General features: G+C 37.3%; 1 protein-coding gene across 1 annotated transcript; it reads right to left on the bottom strand.

Annotated features, from left to right (window-relative positions):
• Positions 1–563: 563 nt before the first annotated feature.
• On the bottom strand, positions 564–18,794 carry LOC102229251 (CD109 antigen-like). The gene is made up of 32 exons (XM_023352168.1): positions 18,596–18,794; positions 18,338–18,492; positions 18,224–18,252; positions 17,888–18,121; positions 17,690–17,812; positions 17,553–17,592; positions 16,882–16,969; positions 16,619–16,718; positions 16,412–16,532; positions 16,224–16,333; positions 15,945–16,136; positions 15,663–15,767; positions 15,511–15,573; positions 14,525–14,698; positions 14,237–14,398; positions 13,326–13,395; positions 13,102–13,195; positions 12,898–13,015; positions 12,688–12,801; positions 12,334–12,552; positions 12,038–12,179; positions 11,533–11,709; positions 10,705–10,786; positions 10,375–10,606; positions 10,080–10,251; positions 9,667–9,857; positions 9,402–9,557; positions 8,808–8,873; positions 8,275–8,402; positions 8,035–8,191; positions 1,191–1,293; positions 564–1,083 (listed from the first exon to the last, which is right to left on the bottom strand). The coding sequence occupies exons 1-32, from the start codon at positions 18,667–18,669 to the stop codon at positions 881–883; spliced, it is 4,194 nt and encodes a 1,397-aa protein (XP_023207936.1). The 5' UTR covers positions 18,670–18,794; the 3' UTR covers positions 564–880.
• Between the last annotated feature and the right edge of the window lie 1,585 nt (positions 18,795–20,379).

The following is a 20,379-nucleotide window of genomic DNA, read 5'->3' as shown; positions in this document are numbered from 1 at the left end:
TCTTCTAAGCAGAAAAGTAATTCTCCCATAAACTTATAAATTACCCGAAACAGAAAAGGCATGACATCAGAAGAACAAAAACTTTTTAGAAATAAATTTTACATAATTTAACCTCTGATTGGCTAAAGCTTTCACATTTTACAAGTGATGTCAAACCTGCTTCCAATCTGCAGATGACTTCCATGTGTGTATACCCTCTGCATACTTCAGTAGGTCATGCATTCTTTCAGCTCACATAAAATGTATCAAGCCAGAGGGCTAAAGTATGCTTCATCTAATTTCAGATCATTTCAAAAGGTCTATTTTCCTTTATGCTGCATTTACAGAGTCACACAGTTGTGTCTGCTTCACTCATAAAAGCCTGTATATTTATTCTACTAAAAACATTAAACTCAGCTCAGTCATTAAATGAAAAGCAGATTTCTTTCAATAATCATTTTTCAGTCTTTATATCTCCTAAGACAGTTTGATATGTATGGATGTTCTGCCAGAAAACTGACAGCAGGACACACATGGAACTTGGGAAAAAAATCGTCTTTCATGTGCACTTTTGCTATCCACACATATGTTCTTTATTATATGCTCTATGACAGCCGGTAAATGGAAACTCGTATAGAAAAACAGACTGAAACAATGAATGGAAACTAAAAAATAGAGATTTTAATGCTTGATAATGTAATAAGGTGAAAGAGGAGTCGGTTTTACATGAATTATTAGTCACAGATCTCCTTTTTTTAAAAAATGCAACAGAGATTGTGAACACTAGAGGGCGTAAGTGCACTCAGAAAAACCGCAGCAAACAGTCCCCTAAATATTACAATCAATTGTCTAGTATTTGCATGAGATAAACATGCAGACATGTATGTCATTGTTTATCTTTTTAGACTGAAACAAGAAAAATAATGAGTCCAGCACACAGGAGAGCCAAGCTGGAGGACATAGCGCTTCTTGAGTGAGAACGCAGATGGGAAGTCACAGAAATGGTGATTCCAGGTTTACAGTTGTCACAGTTTTCACCACAGAAAGAGCAGGAGTCTCTGGTGTGAAGACTATCTGTGTTGTATGTTCTTGTTGTTTTCCTTGCTAAAAACATACAAATAAATGACATGACAAGTATACTAGATATATGAATCAACACTAAAATGGGAAACTGTATTTGTAACATGACATTTATTTCCAGTTATACTCACTCGGTTCATAGTAGTCGTAAACCTGCAGCACAGCATCCTTTACATGGGCTACTTTAAAAGTTTTTACGAGAGGAAGTGTGACACAAACTTCTGCCTTGGTGACCTGAAAATGACATAAGAAGATCAGTTCTTCAAGTTATTATGCAGATGAGGCATAACATCGTGACCACTTGTAGGTGAAGCACATATGATGATCTCTCCAGGAAAAAAAGGACCAGACTAGTGGTCATAATGTTATGCCTCACCAGTGGGGCAAAAGGTGGCTATGCAGTGTTTGCAATGCATAGGGGCGCTGCACTAGAGGGGGCGCAAAAACGATGTGGGGAATTTATTTTTTATATAGTCAGCATTTTATGTACTTAACAGCTGTTTGTGTATGAAATGATCAATAACAGAGGAACAGCACTGATTAGGCGCCCCCCTCCCATACAGGCAGCTTGGGCAGCGGCTGAGGCGCGTTTTGTTTTCTTTTAAATTTGTAGTAATGCCTCGACAACAGGGAGCTAAAGATGGGGCGCAGAAAAAACTCCGGGGCCCAAAACAGAAAACGGAAGAGGGGGAAGGATAAAGATGTTGGAGAGACGAAGAAAAGCTTTTCAAAGTGGTTGAAAGACAGAAGGTAAGAAATGTCCGTGTATCAACAAGAGAGTTGTAAATATTCAGGTTAGCTTAAGCTAGCCTACAATGATGATGTTCACATCCACCTCAAAAATATGTAGTTGCGGCCCTGGCTGCAGCAAACACAGTTTGACTCTGATAATGTGTCGGATGAATGAGGATGTGACGTCAGCGCAGCAGGTGCAAAGAGCCCATTGGTACATTGATCTTGTAGCCAGAGAAACTGTAATCTGTTTTGGATTCTTTAAAGTGGACTGCAAACATTTGTTTTTGTTTTATATTGGCAATAAAAATAAAGGTTTTAGGAGCAGAGCTAATGGTGCATTTGAAATCTATGAAGGCTATGTGTTCCTCTGTTTGATCAATGACTATTTAATAAGAGAGTTAGTTTTAGTTTCACTGAATCAATTAAAAGTAAGTCCTGTAGATTTAATATTTCTCTATCTTAATAAAGTTTTGTTCATTATTAAAAGAATGTTAAGATGTCCAGAATCAGCTGCAGCTTGTTTTTTTTTAATCTGCGCAAAGAATAATTAACATTCTTATCTAATATTTTAATTCTTATAATTCTACATAATTATTACTCAGATTTTTATAAACATCCTTTGGACCATGCAAAGCATTTTAGCTGTTTCTCTATAAGATCTATTTTCTATTTCCAGTTATTACATTTTTCCAAACTGCTATGAGAGCAACTTGAACACAACAATCATTTTAATTTGATATTTGTTCAAATCATCTTTCCATTCTCTTACTTTGACTCACTTGCTCCTTGCCTTTCTCCTTATTTCTAAATCACCACATATGCCTACTTACCAAACTACTCAGTTTATTAATTCCTGCAAACCATGAGCTAGTAGTTTTCATCATTATTTTTCTTTCTATGAAACTTTAACTGTTTAAAGTTTCCTCATCCTTTTCCTTCTTAAAAAAACGTTCATATTCCCCTTTCTTGTGTTTCACATTCCTGTCTGTTACTTGTTTTCCTTTATGACTTTTGTTCCAGTTTTCAGATATTTTTTTATTTATTATATTCATCTACTTATTCCTGTATTTATTTAGTTAGTGTTTCATTTAGTCATCTATTTATTTGCCAACACACTGTTATCACAATCTTCTGTTTCCTTAATTTCTTGGCTCTTTCTTTAGTTTTTAATTTTATCCTATAGTTCTAGTTCTATTTTAGTATTTAATTAACCTTTTAACCTGTACTTTACTATCCATTTATTCAGATATTTTGTATTTTATCAGGGTCCTGCCCTTCAACACACTCCCAATATTTTCACTGCTGTTAATCTTTTGATTTACATTTACTGTTGAAATATAAAACAGTAATTCGTTCAATGGTTGCTATGCCGCCATCTGCTGTGTATTCTCCAGTACTGCAGTTATTTTTCTACCATTCCGGACAATTTAAATGAATTCATTTATAAAAGAAATTAAACGAACACATATTGAAACACTTCTCTCCACTTCCTGCTATTTTTACCCATTTTAAACAATTTAGACCAGTTTGTCAACACCTAGGCTGTTCTAAAAACTGGTTTCTTTTTTATAGTGGGTAACAATTAAAAATACCAATTGTGGTAATCCTTTCTTGGACTCTTACGAGTGGAGGATTCTTGCCTCTGCATCCTCAATTGGTTTGCTCCTTCCAAACCCGCTACTTTAAATGAGATAAAATACCTAAAGGTGTTTATACCTCCAGTCACACTTCAGTTCCGGAGCTGAAGCGTCTTCACGCAGGACTCCGCCGCCCTGTTTTTTTACGGAATGAAACTTTTAAGACGGATTTAAGCGGCTGCTCGCTGGACTCCGCCATCCAATTATCACCACAACAGCATAAAGTTAAAGCCGTTTAGTTTCAGCTGTTAGAGCCCAGGATTCACAGCGTTTCTTACACAGGATTTCTTTTAACGCGAACGCCATCAACTCATTCACGCTTTTCTTTTAAAAGACAAATTACTCTCAGTAAACGGAGTCCCGTCAAGCGTCAGATTCCAGCTGGTAAACCAAATACCAGTCCCGGAAAAAGATCTAAACTCATTCTGAAGAGTTTAGCCGTGCGCACGGTCCTTCTGGATTCGGTCTCACCCGCTGGAATCCTTCAGGATCTTGGGATCCGGCTTGGAAGGACCAAATTAATGTCAGGTTCATCTACCTAAGCATTCTCAAACTGAAAAAGAAGAGAGAGACAAGTGAGTTTTAGATTTACTTGCAATGAGAACGGACAGCAGCGTGCTTTAGTTACAATCTACCCGCTCTAAAACAGCTCCTCCCAGAGACTTTCTTTTTATTTCCTTAGGGCGGTCCTAGTTACAGAGCCTATTCAGGGGTCTCAAACTCCAGTCCTCGAGGGCCGCAGTCCTGCAACTTTTAGATGTGCCTCTGCTGCTTCACACCTGAACAGAATAATTAGGTCATTAAGGCTGTGGAGAACTGATCTACACAAGGAGGAGGTCATCAAGTCATTTCAATCCAGTGTTTTGTACCTGTGGCACATCTAAAAACTGCAGGACTGCGGCCCTCGAGGCCTGGAGTTTGAGACCCCTGGATTTGGTTATCTTGAGTTAATCACATAGCAGCTGCTTCTTCTGTTCTCTTGAGTCACAGGTGTGTTGCACCTGCAAGCTGCCGTAATGTAGAATGCAAAATTCAGAGTTCTTGTTTATTTCCTTCTGTAGAAACGCTGCAGGAACTGATGAACCCACAGAACAAGGAGGTGTCACTTGCTCCTTGCCTTTCTCCTTATTTCTAAATCACCACATATGCCTACTTACCAAACCTACTACTCAGTTTATTAATTCCTGAAAACCATGAGCTAGTAGTTTTCATCATTATTTTTCTTTCTATGAAACTTTAACTGTTTAAAGTTTCCTCATCCTTTTCCTTCTTAAAAGGAAAAGGACAGTTCCTCTGTTTCTGGTTCATAAACTTCGACCCTTAATCATCCGTCAGTCATCACTCTTGCTGCAGACCATCTGGTGTCAGCTTCCAGTTTGACCCGTTTAGATGTCTTCCTGCAAGCATCTCTCACTAGGCACAAATTCCAAAAGCAAACAAGAGTATTTATATTTGTAATTAATTTAAATGCATCACTATCCCACAAACATCCTGTTTCCAGCAACCCAAAATATCCTTTTCTGTTAAAAAAAAACCCAGGGTGGCACCCAATACGCCACCGTTGAATCGTACATATGCATAAAAATTCTCCCTACTTTCTGACATACTGAAAGTTCCTCTTCCTGGATATTTTCCCTGACTGGTTCTTCCCTTTTCTGGACATCTTTGCTTTTTTCTGCCAGCCTGGATTCGATTCTGTCATTTTTAATCTTCAGCGATACAATCTCTTTATTTAACTCCTCATTTTCTCTCTCTAGCCACTCGAGTTTTCCTGTTTTTGCTCTTAATTTGTCCGCTGCAGTGTTTCTCTGTTTTATCCGTTCCTCTTCCAGTTTATGTTTAATTCTTAATTTGGCTTCATTATCACATCTTAGTTGGCATATAGTTGCATTTTCTTCCTCCAGGTCCAGATTAATTTTTCTGATTTGTTTCTTGTAAAATGCATTTGATTTTAGTAGTAAGCAATTTTCCTCATGCCAGTTGTGTGTCTTGTCCGTTCTGTTTAATCTCTCTAGTTTAGTCTTCAGACTTTCTATGGTTTTCTGAAGCTCTTGGTTCTCCTCCTGCAGCTTGCTGCGGTTCTTCTCTAAATTGTTTATTTTTGTCAACACAAAATTATCCTCTTCCATCTTTGCTCTCTGGTTCAAACTGCAAATGAATTTCTCTGTGGAATCTGGCAATACAAAGGCAGCCGCCAGTGATGTCATAGACAGGATGAGTGACATCACTATGACATCAAAGCCACAAGAAGTCTATTGGGTGTTGGGGAGGGGGGATGTTTTTTTTTAAAACTTTATTCACAGACACACTGTACAACGACAGAGTGAAACATTTGTTCTGCCTCCAGAACAAAAACAAATACAGATAAATATATTCAAGATGAAGAAAAAGCTACAGGGCTTCGGTTCCCAACTGTTCATTCAAAGCAGTACAGAGTTCAATTGTTTTAATAGCTATTTTCTGTCTTTGATAGTCTGGATATAAAACTTAAGTTCATTGTAAAATGCAGCAAAGCATGGCTTCCCCTACCTGGAACAATGAATATGATATTTAAATAGTGACAATAGAGGATTTATGAGAAACTCTGAACTGTTGGGCTCTTTGCACCTCAGCTTCCGCGTTCGGGGCAAAGCGGCTCAATCTTTTCCGATCTTTTGAAAAAGGCTCTTTACACTGGGCGTCTGCACGGCTTGTCCAAGGTAACAATTAATGATGAACATCGATCCGAAGCCCCGACAATAAGCTGGAGAACGGTTTTAACATGTTCGCCTCGTTATACACAGATACGAAGGTGAGTTTTACTTCCTTTAAACTTTGTGGCTAACATTAGCTTTGGCTTATGCTAGACATTTTTCTTGTAAAAATGTGCTATTTAAGTATCTAAACATTTTTCATCCACTCTAACGGACAATGTTTTTACCTTGTTTTCAAGTATATTACCTGCGTTTATTGTCGTTAGTGTCAGAGACCAAGTAACGGTCTAGGGCAGTGGTTCTCAAATGGGGGTACGTGTACCCCTGGGGGTACGTGGAGGTACTGCAGGGGGTACGTGAAGCTTTTCAAAATATCTTTAAAAAATCAGTAGGCTCCTCATAATAAGTCTTGGGAAAAATTATTTTGTAAAAAGTTCAATAAAATATAAATGTGTGTTCATGCACTGAATTTTATATTCAGTATTTAGTTTCAATATCCTTTAAAATAAAACGGTTTGACTGGTTTTATACCTTCCTGGTGGTCACCGTCTTCTGTTTTTCTTTTTTGTTTAACCATGCAATGTTTGCAATATGGATGTATTTGTCAGGTTCACTGATATAAGTTGTTTGGCTTTAATAAATCAGACAGTGATTTTACAGCACTGTACCTCTTTTTAATTCCAAAAATGTTTTGCCCGTGTCAGGGGGTACTTGACTAAAAATATATTCTTAAGGGGGTACATCACTGAAAAAAGTTTGAGAACCACTGGTCTAGGGTACTATAATGTCCCCTCCAGTTCTCCCCGGTTCCTACGCCTACGGCTCTGACTGTAATCCTGGACCTGTGCTTCTGTCTGCTCTGTCCTCTCAACCCTCAGCCGATCACAGTACAGTCACAACGCTCATACTGCTGTTCCTTCCTGTTGAAAGGGAGTTGTTCTCCACCACAGTCGCCCCATGCTTTAGATGTAGAAATTGTTGGTTAATCAATAATCAGATGGGCTTAATTTATATTTACTAATCAGAAAACGGAAGAGGGGGAAGGATAAAGATAAAGATGTTGGAGAGACGAAGAAAAGCTTTTCAAAGTGGTTGAAAGACAGAAGGTAAGAAATGTCCGTGTATCAGCAAGAGAGTTGTAAATATTCAGGTTAGCTTAAGCTAGCCTACAATGATGATGTTCGCATCCACCTCAAAAATATGTAGTTGCGGCCCTGTGCCTCACAAGTGTGTACTAAAGAAACTAACAAGGCATTAGGCAGGCCTGCTGATGAAAACTGTTTTTTTGTTTTTATATATATTTACAGTACAGACCAAAAGTTTGGACACACCTTTTAATTCAATGAGTTTCCTTTATTTTCATGACTATTGACATTGTAGATTCACACTGAAGGGATCAAAACTATGAATAACACATGTGGAAATATGCACTAAACAGAAAAGTGTAAAACAACTGAAAATACCCCTTATAGTCTAGTTTCTTCAAAGTAGCAACCTTTTGCTGTGATTACTGCTTTGCACACACTCTGCATTTTCTTGATGAGCTTCAAGAGGTAGTCACCTGAAATGGTTTTCACTTCATAGGTGTGCCCTGTCAGGTTAATAAGTGGGGTTTCTTGCCTTATAAATAGTCATGAAAGTAAAGAAAACCCATTGAATTAGAAGGTGTGTCCAAACTTTTGGTCTGTACTGTATATATATATATATATATATATATATATATATATATATATAAATCTATAAAAGTTGCAGTTGAGGGCATATTGAAATACTCTTCATACCTGTCCTGCAACTACAAAAGGGTGCCCTCTGCTGATTTTTTTTACATAACTCAAATGCATTCTTGTTTGATGAACTATACATGTTATGTAAACATCTATGTAGATGAAGAACAGAACTTAAAAACTTACAGAATTCAGGTACAAGCTGACTCTTTCAGGCCCTATGTCCACTCTCCTGATAAAATCCGCCTGGACTGCAGCTCCGGAGAAAAGACTGAAACCACTGAGCATCCCCACTTCCAGTATAGCCATACCTGTGTGAGCTATTTCTTGATTATCCTTTAATCTACAGAAAGTAAAATGAAATGTAAAAGTTTTACAAAAAAAATCTATAAAAATTCTAAAAGCATTCGGCATTATAGAGATTACCTTGTGCATACAGACAACATTATGTGATTGGAGTCATTGTGAGTAAGATCAACGTTTAATATGAATGCATCCTTGTCTGTGGTGAGCTCGATGTCCTGTGTGCTCTTTGTGTTGTAAAAGATGTTCACCTGGATGGAATCATAAAATTATTTTAAAATGGAAGCAAATAATTCAGACAAAGAAAGGTAAAGATGATAGCTTTAAGTGCTCCTTCTTATCTGGATTCAGCAAAAGCTGACAGCTGAAATCTGCAGTCCAGATGTTAACTGATGAGCAACGGTTATCATCTGTACATTTACATTTGTTGTTTTGAATCCACTCTTCTAATCTGAGACGTGCTGGGGCATTTATCATGCACAGCTGCTGCTATTAATTTATTCTGATCATGTTCCTGTGGTTAAACAAGCTGTCAGCAGTTTGTAGAACCAGACATAAAGGAAGAAGAAAAAACATCACTGCTCTGCAAGGGTTCAAACAAGAAATCAGAAAAGGATTACTGCAACAAATGCTTCTTTCAAAATAACAAACTTTACCTGAAATATGGCAAATCCTATTCCTTCCATGGAAATATTTAAAGGTAAATCTTCGGCAGCATTAATCTGATAACACAGAATTGAATCAAGAATAAAGAAAAGTTCAGCTTTTTAGAGGAATATAACGATCAGAGGTTTACATACAATCTTTATCAGCATAGATGCTATTTTTATAATTTGATGATGCAATGATTCTTCAATAAGTTTTAAACAGAAATGTTGTGCACTAGTTTGATTCTAGTTTCTTCTTTTCAAATACACACAAGATTAAAATTATGCTGGCATACACATGTAGTGTATGCCAGCTACACACTTTTAGTAGCTGTAAGCAAACTTTTGGCATGTGCCTAAATGTTTGGCACATGCGGCTGCCACCACCATGCTTGACAGTACAATATTCTTAAGTTTGAAATTCTTCCCTTTCACTCCTCCAAACATATTGCTTGTCACAAAGGAATATAAGGTTGCCAGAATAATCAATATCTAGGTAACATCAACATAATCTTGCACACTTTTCTAAGTAGTCTACATTTGAAATAATAGTTATGCATATAAACATAAATGATTGATTTCCTGAGATTTGTTATTTGTTACCTCTCTGCTTTGATAAACTCGATAGTTGGTTGAATTAATGAGAAACAGCGATGCAGTTGAAGACATGGGGGAAGATATATTAACCACAAGATTGATGGCATTTGCACCACTGAATGCAGCGTAATAAGACAGAACCTGGAGAGCAACTACAGTGTCCTGCAAAAAATAGAAGCAAAACACCCTACGATTATCTCACTATTTGCATTGTAAAACTTTGTACCAGACAAAGGAGGTAATTCATGAACCTTCTCAAGCCCAGTCTCACCTGAGTTGTTCCAAAGCCACCTAGATAGCTTCTCTGCATACTCAACCACTTCATGAGTGGAATACTTTCGATGAAGCTGCCAAGCAGAAATTGAACCAGCAGAACATAGGAGGCCATTTCAATCTGTGTTGAATGTTGCTGCTGGTTGTTAGATCTCAGGCCTCCAGAGATTGTCCACATCATGACATCATCTTGGGAGGAGGGAATAGACAAACCACGAGAAAGTTTGCAGCTACTTCAGCTGCTTTGTTAACACATGTCCATGTGCCAAAACATGTTTGTTATTTCAAGAAATTAAGGGTTATTCTGATACAATTTCAAATGAGTGTGGACTGATTTGATCAAGATTTCATCAGTCACACCTTTGCAAGTCATTTTGCGTTTTTTATATCGTAAAATGCATTCTGACTCACCTCTGTAATCAGCTCTTCTAGTGAGCTCTGCCATCACTGTCTCCAGTACAACACTTTTGCCCAGAGCTAAAGCATAAGCCACCAGACACAGGGTGTAGTTGCTGACAATACCACTGGACACTTTGCTCTCCAGGTATCTCAGGCTCAAAGACACATTGTTCGCATACATCTCCTATGCAGCAAGTAAATGCAAGCAAGTTATATTATTGCTGAAAATCAAGTTTTTGGTTTCTTACATTGTAAGCATTACATGAAACATCACATTACATGAAATGGACAGATCTTTTTGACTTACAGAGTAAGTATCGTCCTCCAGAAATGCCAGAAGTACATAAGCAGTAAGAGCAACGGGGCTATCATCCTGACCTTCCCGCATTTCTGTGTGGATAAGCTTGCCGACCTCAGTAAACGCCCCTTGGGAATCTTGGTGTTTCAAGAGCCAAGCTGTGGCTTTGGTTAAGACTGTCTGGTCTATCTGCATGTATGGCTGAGCCTGGAGGAAATATCGCAGCACAAGGGCTGTCAGCCTGGTTCATAAAAATAGAGCAAAGATAAAGAGATAAGAAGAAATGATAAAAAAGAAAACAAATCAATTTCATCAAAATGCAACCAAATTATGACCTACCGAGTGCTACCAGAGGTGTCACTTTGTCCAAAAGCACTAAAGGAACCATCATCTCTTTGGTAAGAAAGCTGTTTCTCATAACCTGTAGTAAAAAAAGAATAAAATACATGTTCGTAATTAAACATTTAAGTGGCAGAACATTTACAAGAAATCCCAAGACATTTAAGAGATTAACTTTGATGAAACACTGTTTTACGTTCTACTACAGCTATGTCCAAACTTTTTGCTGTCATCCAATGGGAACTCCTTATGAGCCAAATAGAATCTTTTCTGCTTAAATAATTTTGTTATAATTTTTTTCTAAATTAATCAATTCTTTAAATTAAATTAATCATTTGCCTAAAATAACTGCAATATTTTAACAAAATGAACTAAGTAACCCATATTTTGTCAAGATAGACCAGTAAATCATGAAAGAAAAAGTTTGTTTGCTGTGCTCAACAACAAGAACAGGATGTGTGTCACACAAAGTATTTATTGTATTATTGCAAACATTTATATTATAAAATCTAAATTAAATAAAAAAATTAAATAAAGAAAAATAGCTTGTTCTGAACAGTTTACAAAAAGATTTTAAATTTTCAGTTATAATCCTACCATGTAATATTTATACTAATTTTGAATTATTGTATTGCACATAGGCATTCAGAGGGCTTTAAGTTGCTCTAGGTCCCACTTTGGACACCTATGTTCTCTCATAATGACTATACATCACAGGATAACAGAGACACACAGGACAAATCTAGCCATTAACTGCAAATAGCTTTGTGAATTTCTCCAACTTTATTTGTAGTTTATGACTGAAATTAGTGTTGCACTCCAACTTACCTTGCATCATGTAGCGAAGAGCTTTGTTTCTGATCCCTTCATCATCCTGGCCTGATTTTTCCAGGTACTGGAGCACAAAGACACTCGGAGCAAAGTGAACCATGTTCTGCTCCCCACTCCCAGTAGGCAGCTGAACCAGTGAATCCAAATTTTCAATTGACAAAGCCAAGATGTCACCTGTTAGATGAAGTTAAAGACGGGACAATTTAGCAGTTTTGTATTATGTTTGACATCAGGATACAACAGTAAATGACCCAGTACATATAATTTTTTAATGTATAGGATAATATTTGTGAAAAAGCCAAATAACCCTATAAGCAAGGAAAAAATAGGACTCCTATCTCTCTGTGTTAAGTGAGCCAAGTTAATATTATTAGATTATTAATTGAAGAATGAGAATATTGGAACATAATAAGATGAGCCAGAGAACATTAATGTATCTCTGATTATAAGTGTAAGAAACATTTCTAATTGCAAACTGACACAAAGCAAATGATGAACGTACCGACAAGTGCTACATGAGCCCTCTGGCTTCCTGGTACCAGATTTGGAGGAAAAGAAAAGGTCACAGATCTGGAAGAGTCTTGTTTCTCTGGTGTCATTTCCAAGAACAAGGTGTGAGAGAAGGTCTGTTCAACTCCTTCAGGCTAAATAAATAAATATAAATAAATGTAGATAAATGTATTATCAGATTGATGGAATGCCATATTGAATTTGCTTCAAGTTAAAAAAAGATATACTGTATTTTTTTTTTTTTTTGCAAACTTGGTATGTCTATTCCTATCTCCTCATACGTCTTACCTTCACCCAGATTTTTTCAACAAGTCCATCTGAGGCTTCTGCAGATACAGCATCCACAGATATTTCCATCTCACCAAGAGCCAAAGGCCTGATAGGGAATAAGGCTGAAGCAGACTCATGACTCCGTAAGGTAATTTTCTGAGCATTTATAATAGATGCACCTCTTTGGTCCATTAAGACAAACTCAAAGCCATCACCCTGGGCTACCAACACGATCACCTAGAAGAGTTAGACCAAAAATAAAATACATAAAGCACAAACTAAAAGAGCTATTGAACTGACTCCAAGTTACTTGAATTTATGTTCAAAAAGAAAAGAAAGTATATGTCCTATCCAAAGATGTATTCAATTAACCTCAATTTCTTGTTCTAAATGGTTGATGACATTGACTTCCAGGATAACCTCCTCCCCTTTGATTAGGTGTGAAGGAACAACAAAAGACAAGGAGAAGTCGTTGGATATGGTCAGCTATCAGTGCAAAGAAAGAAGACACAATAATAAGTTGGGCAACAGAACCGGTTTATATTGAAGCACTAGTAGAGGCAAACATTATAATTTCATTACCTTTTGTGGTAGAGGAGTGAAAGCCAACCCCAGGTTCTCAGACACTGACACTGCTACAGCTCCTAAGCAGGTAACACCATTAGGTACTGTTATTTTCCCACTGGTCCAGTTCTTATCACTGAAAGACATGACGAGATAAAAAGATGTTTAGGACCATCGCTTTAGCGCCACACTCTGTTCAGATGATTAGCTTTAATGTCTTACCTAACGGTTATATCCAACAATAGCAGAGATTCAGCAGTCTCCATCCAGTTGTTCCAGTATTGCTCTAAAATGGACCTATTAGATTTATCTTCCTCTTCACATAGTTGACACAGAAAAAAGAAATCACATCATGTACCATCTATGAGAAAGAATTCCAAATGTGGAATGAAGTGCATGCTATAAATGATTTTAAGATGATTTCATCATTATATATCAACTCTTACTGTTTCCAGGTCCATCTTCTTGGTTTTTCAAATAAAATCTTGCGTTGGTCATCATCTTAAGGTAATATTTCTGTATGAAACAACACATCTTACTACACTTACTTCTTGAATTTATTTACAACTATTTACAAGAAAAATAGTACTTGTATTGTTTTCATTGTCAACCAGATTCTAAATTAAGTAAAGACAGACATACATTTACTCTCACACTTACAGAGACTCAACACAGGACACTACAGAGTATTACAATGCCCTGTAGATGCCTGCTGTAATCTGCCAGAAATTCATTTATGACTTAAGATCTGTAAAAATCTAAAATTTAGTTCCTTTTGTGCCATAAAGTCTACATACAAACAGTTTTATGTGTGATGGGGTATAAAAAAAGCATTCACTCGACAAGCAAGGTGCATTTTGAGTTTGAATTGTTTTAAATGGCAGGAATGTGTTTTTTTTTAACTGCCTCTGCTCTGAGAAGTTTGACCTAAAAGCAGACGTTCCCTTTGAGAGTACAGACTCACTGAATTGGAGGCATGGATGTTATTTTGATAACAGTCTGGGGACCATAGTCGCCTAAACGATCTCAAATGTTTTAAATAATTGATTCTTCACACAATACAGGCCACCAGATACCTTTGTTTCCTTTATATACTGTCATCAATCACCCTTAGGCTTTGTATAGTTCCCCACTGCTAGAACAACAAGTCATCTCCAAACAAAGCAGACAGATACGTTACATCATGATCCCCTCACAATGTCTTAAAGAAACAGCAGTGCTTAGATAACTGGAGATATCCCTTTGTAATCAAAACAAAGGAAGCAACTTTCTCAGAAATTTTAAAAGGTCACATTTCAGAATTTTGCAAACAAAAGTTGAACTTAGACCTTTTTTCTAATCCAAAGTGTTCTACTACCTGTTCAATTCTGTAGTCCAGGTCAACAGAACCTGACTGCAGGTCATCATTTTGCATCGCTGTGACTGTGATTCCAACTTGAAACCTGGATTCACTGCCAGCCACACTGAGCGACACCTGCTCACCGGGCCGGGCCCTCTCACTGCTCCAGTTTAGAGTTACCTGAAAAGAGCAGGTAAACATTCTACTGGCACATCCTTAAGGAGCGTTACATGTTTCTGTTATAAGAAACAGTATTTAAGCTGGTTTTATTGATGAAAAAAACAATAAAGCAACATATTTCCACACATGGTTGTACTGATGGATAGAAATGTAGGCTGTGTCACTGGTAATTTCCCCATCAGAATGGTTGTAGTAGACAGTGACGCAGGCCTCAGGGTACCAGGACAACTCTGGCGTGAGAGTGACTGAAGACGAGAAGTTCTTTGTCCCGGCGGCCACCACCTGACCTTTAGAGCTTATCTATAATTACAGTAACACAAAAGAGGCCTCATATTTATAGAATATCTTGTATCCACTCCCAATTAAAGTATCCATATCCTTTGAATATTTTCACATTGTGTCACTTTATAACCGCAAACTTCAACGTATTTTATTGGGATAATTGTCCAACACAAAATATCAGCGAAATGAGATTGGAAAATAAAAAGTACATGATTTTTTATCATTATTACTAAATAATTAAGAATAGAGGGCATTTACATCCTGCCCCCTTATTATGATACCACTAAGCAGAATCCAGTGCAATCAATTAACTCCAGAAATCATCTCATCAACAAATAGAGTAAGACAATAATTTTTTAAATAATATTATTATATATACAGTACAGACCAAAAGTTTGGGCACAACTGTGTGTCCAAACTTTTGGTCTGTACTGTACATTAATGTTTATTTGAAAACATTAATGGACAAACAGCATCATAAAAACCAAGAAACACAGGAGAAAGATCAGGGATAAAAAAAAAGTAGTGATGTTTAAAGCATATAGTTATTTTATAAAACATTATCCTAAGGTTTAAACAGCTCAGAGGAAATACTAGGAAACTGCTATCCAACTAAGATTACAGTCCATTGAAGAGAGCATTAATCAGAGGAAAGACTAACTAGGTTCATGGTAACTCAGGAGGAGCTACAAAGATCTACAGCTCAGGTGGGAGAATCTGTCAACACAGCAACTCACAGCAATTCTCACCTTCATAGGGGGGACACAAAAGTGAAAAAAGTGGTTTATCTACTAGTCCATGCAATAACTGACACATTTTAACTAACATACCACAAAGTGAAGCCTCTTTGGTTTGATGGTGCTCTCCACATTAAGTTGAAGTGGGAGTCCAATCTGAGAGTTAATGAGATGAACCACAGAATCTTACATTATTTCCACATGCAGTTAAATCCACAATAGTGCAGAATGTGATTAAAATTTACCTGTGCAGGCAATGTGTTGATTGGGCCGATCTGAATATATGAGCCAGTGGGGGAGGAGTAGTTAGTGTACACCTTCAGGGTCTTCTCATTAATCTGGTATCTCGCCTGAAGATAAAAGTAACGTGAAGAGTTTGAAATTGCTTCTTCTGTCAGATACACATCTTTGATTCCAGGAATTGTGTACTGTACTGAAGCCACTCATGTTAGATGCAAAAAACTCAGAATGGTACTTTTCCTGGAAGATCTACTGTACTTCTGTGAGCTATGACTCATAATACTTACCTGTATGAATAGCATCTCTACTTGATCTTGTAATTTAAACCGTATGAGGACGTTGCCATTCTCAGGCACGGAGAAAGTAAGACTCGTAGTTGTTGAGTTCATCAAAGAGGATCTCTGAGTGACTTGAACCACAACAGAGTGCTTCAAATCCAGTGAGCTGAGAGACTTTCTGTCATATCTAACAATCCTGAGCTGTGAAAGGCAAGAGCAGATTTATATATATTTTTGTAGGAGTTTAATACATTAATACTCCTGTAATTATGAAATCACTCAACTTACATTTGTTGAGAAGTTTAAGGATGGCTTCAGAGTCGATGGGAAGTTAAGGAACATGAGCTGGAATTTGTTTCTCAACACATGAACTTCAACAGTTTTATTCATAGTAAACCCTGTAGCCACAGCAACAGAAACAAAATGTTGTGGTAAAGTGCTGAGATATTGAAGCTGTTGTTTAAAATAAAACATACCTGTGGAGCCACTTTTAAACTGGACAGCAATGTGTAGAACATGGCTGTTGCTAGTTGGTAAGAAGGAGTACAGAGCCTGAAGTTGATCTTTGCTGAAGAAAAACTGGGCTGACCCATAGATCTGAAAGAGGTAGGTCTATACTTGTCTATTCTTGCTTTAATTTACCTTTTATTTAAAATAGATAAGAGTCAGTCACTAAATCTCACCTGTTTTGTTTTGGTTTGCATAGATGGAGAGGTTATGTTGTTTATCAAAGGCTTTAAGGTGACGTCTAAAGTTCCATGTGAAGGTTGTCCATGGGGATAACTGGAAGTAAAAACATTTGTAGAGAAAATAGTGTGAAACAGACTCAAAAGCTAGTTTACTAGGAACACCCAAACAATTGTTGGTCAATGCTCTGTTTCAGGTTACACTGGAAACAAAGCTTAAAGGACAAACACTGACATTACTGTAGCACAGTTAAACTTACAGTACTCTCACTGATCCTGAGATGTCATCTCCAAGAAGCACTTGAGAAGATGTTTTGACCATCACATCAAAAGGAGAAGCTCCTTCATCTGTCAAACAGGAAATTATGGGAAAAATAAATATTCTATTGCGTTTGCTGAGGTTCTGCTCACCTGGATTTGTTGTGAATCAAGTAAAGTTCAGTGACGTCCGGTATACTAAAAATAAACTCTGTTACATTTCCTTCTACAACACTGAAAGTTCTGGAAATTGTGATATTGTCATAATCTGTATAATATTTGGGCTACTGTTTCATCTGTGATTCCTATTTTGACCTTTGTTGTTTATTTATTTATTTTTTATTAATTACTTCAGTTCTCTGTGTGTTTTGCTGCTTGGTTTACTATAATTTGAGTATCAGGTTACCTTGGGCTATGTTCATACTCCCTGATGTGACCCAACTACTTTTTAAAAATAAAATACATGAGTTGAATAATTTAGGATTTTCTATTTTTTTCTGTTAAATGTACAAGTCAAGTATTTTTTGTCAGTTTTAAAAGTGCTAAAAAAAATAAATCAAATTAAATTAACAAAATCATTCAGTTTGACATTGACATCAACCAGTATCAATCAATTCAGATAGCGCTACATGTTAACTGGTCATTATATAAATGCTATTTGTAGAATCATTACCATGATGTTCCACAATGAAAGATTTCTCATCAGTTACACCCTGTCAGAATGAAAGAAAAGTATTTTTTTTAATTATTTTTGAGAAAAATTCTTTAACACAACATGATGAAGAACAAAAGGAAGTCTTTCAATTTTACGTTCACTGTTGCTGCGATCATCCATTGTCCAGGGCGAGACATCAGGGATAAACTAAATTCTTTCAAGGCAATCCCTAGATTTCCTGTGGAGTTCCAGCTTTCAACAGATTTCCCACTGGGATCCTGTGTGTTAAAGGCACATTAGTCAAGGTTTTCACCTAACTAAACCAGGGATTTTCTCTAGAAAACCTGGCTTACCAGCAGTGAAATGTCCACCCTGCCTTTGTATGGTTTGTTATCCAGTTGGAAAGTGACAACTCTGACGTTGACGGTGTCGCCCGGTTTGTAGCTTGATCTGTCCGTTTGTATGAATAATGAAACCGTCCAGAGGTTGTAGGTGAGGGATGTGGTGTTTGTGAAAAGGAGGCGATTCTCGCTGTAGCCCCTCACAGTTAAGTTTAGTAGTGAGTTTTGTGATAAAGAGCCAGGAAACTGGGAAGATAGTCAGAAAATAATATCAAACCTGGATATAAACTTTCAGGCAATTTTAGCAAAATTTTACTTGGGATTAAGATAAATAAAAATAAACCTCACAGGTGGAAGATTGAGGATAGTTGTAACACCTTTAAAAAGACAGAATTTTAGTATTCACTACCCATTTCAAATGTTAGCAAGGAAATCAAACTTGAATTTGTGAAACTGTATCACCTCCTTGAAATTGCCCTTTTTGCATGACTTTAGTGTTGCCATGTGCCACCTCAGCTGTTAAATTGCCATGGAAGTCAGCAAAAACAGTGATCGCGATAGTAGTGGGTGTACCAGCATTGAGGACCTCTGGACCCGAGATCAGAAACAACGTTGTACTTTAACAAAACAAAGAAAGTGACATTAACCAAGCAAACTGGTTAAGTTGGTCTTCGGGGAGAATAAAAACTCACTTCATTCAGAATAAACAACACTGCTTACTTGGGTGAATCTTGTGTCAAGCCAGAAGCAGCAAAAGACAGAACGAGGGTCCATATTCTGTTCATGTTGTTCATCTGAGATCTCGTTTAAAAGTGAAACTTCAGTTCCACATCCAAAACTTGGCGTGAGAAAATCCGTCTGACCATTTGAGAGAAAACACTCCAACTGCTGTACCAAAACCAACTATAAGTTTTACCCAAATGTTGTCACACACAAACTCCTTGACAAAGATGAAGGGGGGAAGAGGACGTTCTCATATTCTTGGTACCTTCGGCCAGAGGGACAGGTTTCGTATTTCTTACCATTCATAGTGTTGTCTAAGCCTTATTGAATGCATAATCTGTGTCAAACATCTTGAATGTCTTAAAGCATACAAGCTTCTGTGGAATATTTGATGCAAACACGATTTGCAGGCTTTAAACATTTTATCAAATTGCAGCCACAAACTCCAGTGTATTTCATAGAGACTTTACATAAATGTGAAGAAAGGAAAATATACATGATTTTCAATATTTAAAAAGTGTGCATTTCTCCCCAGTCTGCTCTATTTTTAGCTGTATTTTAACTCTCATCTCTGTCCCTGCAGATGAACATCATCTCCACAGCATGAAGCTTTCACCACCATTTTTCCAAAATATATTTTGACCTAATTCATTCCAATATGGCTCTGGGTATATTTATGGTGTCTGCATCCTCACAGTGTGATACTGCCATGACCATGTTTCACAGTGAGAACTGTGTGCTCAGTACAAGGTGCAGCTTTGCTTTTTGAATTTGCAGATAGGCAAAATAGTTTGATTTAGGTCTCCTCTGACATCACTGGTATGTCTCCTTCTTAGTAAGCTTCAAGCTGGCCTCTGGCTTCAGTCAACAATTGCCATTCTTCTTTACTCTTATCCGTAACTGCCAAATTTGTGGAGTACTCTGTTGTAGACATTATTTTCCCATCTAAGCATTACCAAATCTACCCATGGCCTCTCCTCGCGAGATCAAAAGAATCTAACGCTCTTGTCTTTTCTGTGTTTGTTCAACTTGTCTTTAATAGGTGTCAAACCAGACATTTCTATTGATGCTCAGACTAGGTTGACGTCAATATCTTTTTACTTTTCTACTTTCCATTTTTAGATGACAAATTGAGCTTTGATCTTTGAGGTGTCAAAAGCTTGGGATATTGTTTTATAACCCAAACCTGGAGAATATTCTACTTTAAATCTCTTCACAACTGACCTGTCAGCTGTGATGCTTGGCCCTCATGTTGCCTTTTGTTCACAAATTTTCTCTAACAAACCTCTGAAGATTTCAAAGAATAGTTGTATTCATAATTAAAGTTAAGTAAATTCCGTTGCTCTTTAGCTGACTACTGAAGGTAAATCAGTGAGCCTAATCTTATTTAAAGGTAGCAGACTAAGGAGATGGATAGAAATGCCCTCCGAAGATTGTAGTTTTAACATAAAAGAAATTGAAAAATTCAGGGGATATGATAATTTTTGTAAGTTATTGCAGCTTTTCCATCCATTTTCTTACACCCTTGTCCCTAGCAGGGTCGGGAGGGGTGCTGATGCCTATCTCCAGCTAACGTTCTGGGCGAGAGGCGGGGTACACCCGGGACAGGTCGCCAGGCAACACAGAGACAGACAGGACAAACAACCATACACACGCATACCTAGGGAGAATTTAGAGAGACCAATTAACCTAACAGTCATGTTTGTGGACTGTGGGAGGAAGCCGGAGAACCCGGAGAACCCACATGTGCACAGGGAGAACATGCAAATTCTGTGCAGAAA

Source organism: Xiphophorus maculatus, chromosome 19 (genome assembly GCF_002775205.1).
Source record: "Xiphophorus maculatus strain JP 163 A chromosome 19, X_maculatus-5.0-male, whole genome shotgun sequence".
Taxonomy (NCBI): Eukaryota; Metazoa; Chordata; class Actinopteri; order Cyprinodontiformes; family Poeciliidae; genus Xiphophorus; species Xiphophorus maculatus.
The sequence above is the reverse complement of the archived record's forward strand: the minus strand, read 5'-3'. Positions and strand labels throughout refer to the sequence as shown.

Excerpts from the sequence above, each read along its gene's own strand:
- LOC102229251 (XM_023352168.1), bottom strand. The coding sequence starts at position 18,669 with ATGAACAACATGAACAGAATATGGACCCTCGTTCTGTCTTTTGCTGCT. Across the intron at positions 16,137-16,223 it reads CCTTAAACTTCTCAACAAAT|CTCAGGATTGTTAGATATGA; the intron begins GTAAGTTGAGTG and ends TGCCTTTCACAG. Across the intron at positions 9,558-9,666 it reads GTGGCTTTGGAACAACTCAG|GACACTGTAGTTGCTCTCCA; the intron begins GTGAGACTGGGC and ends TATTTTTTGCAG.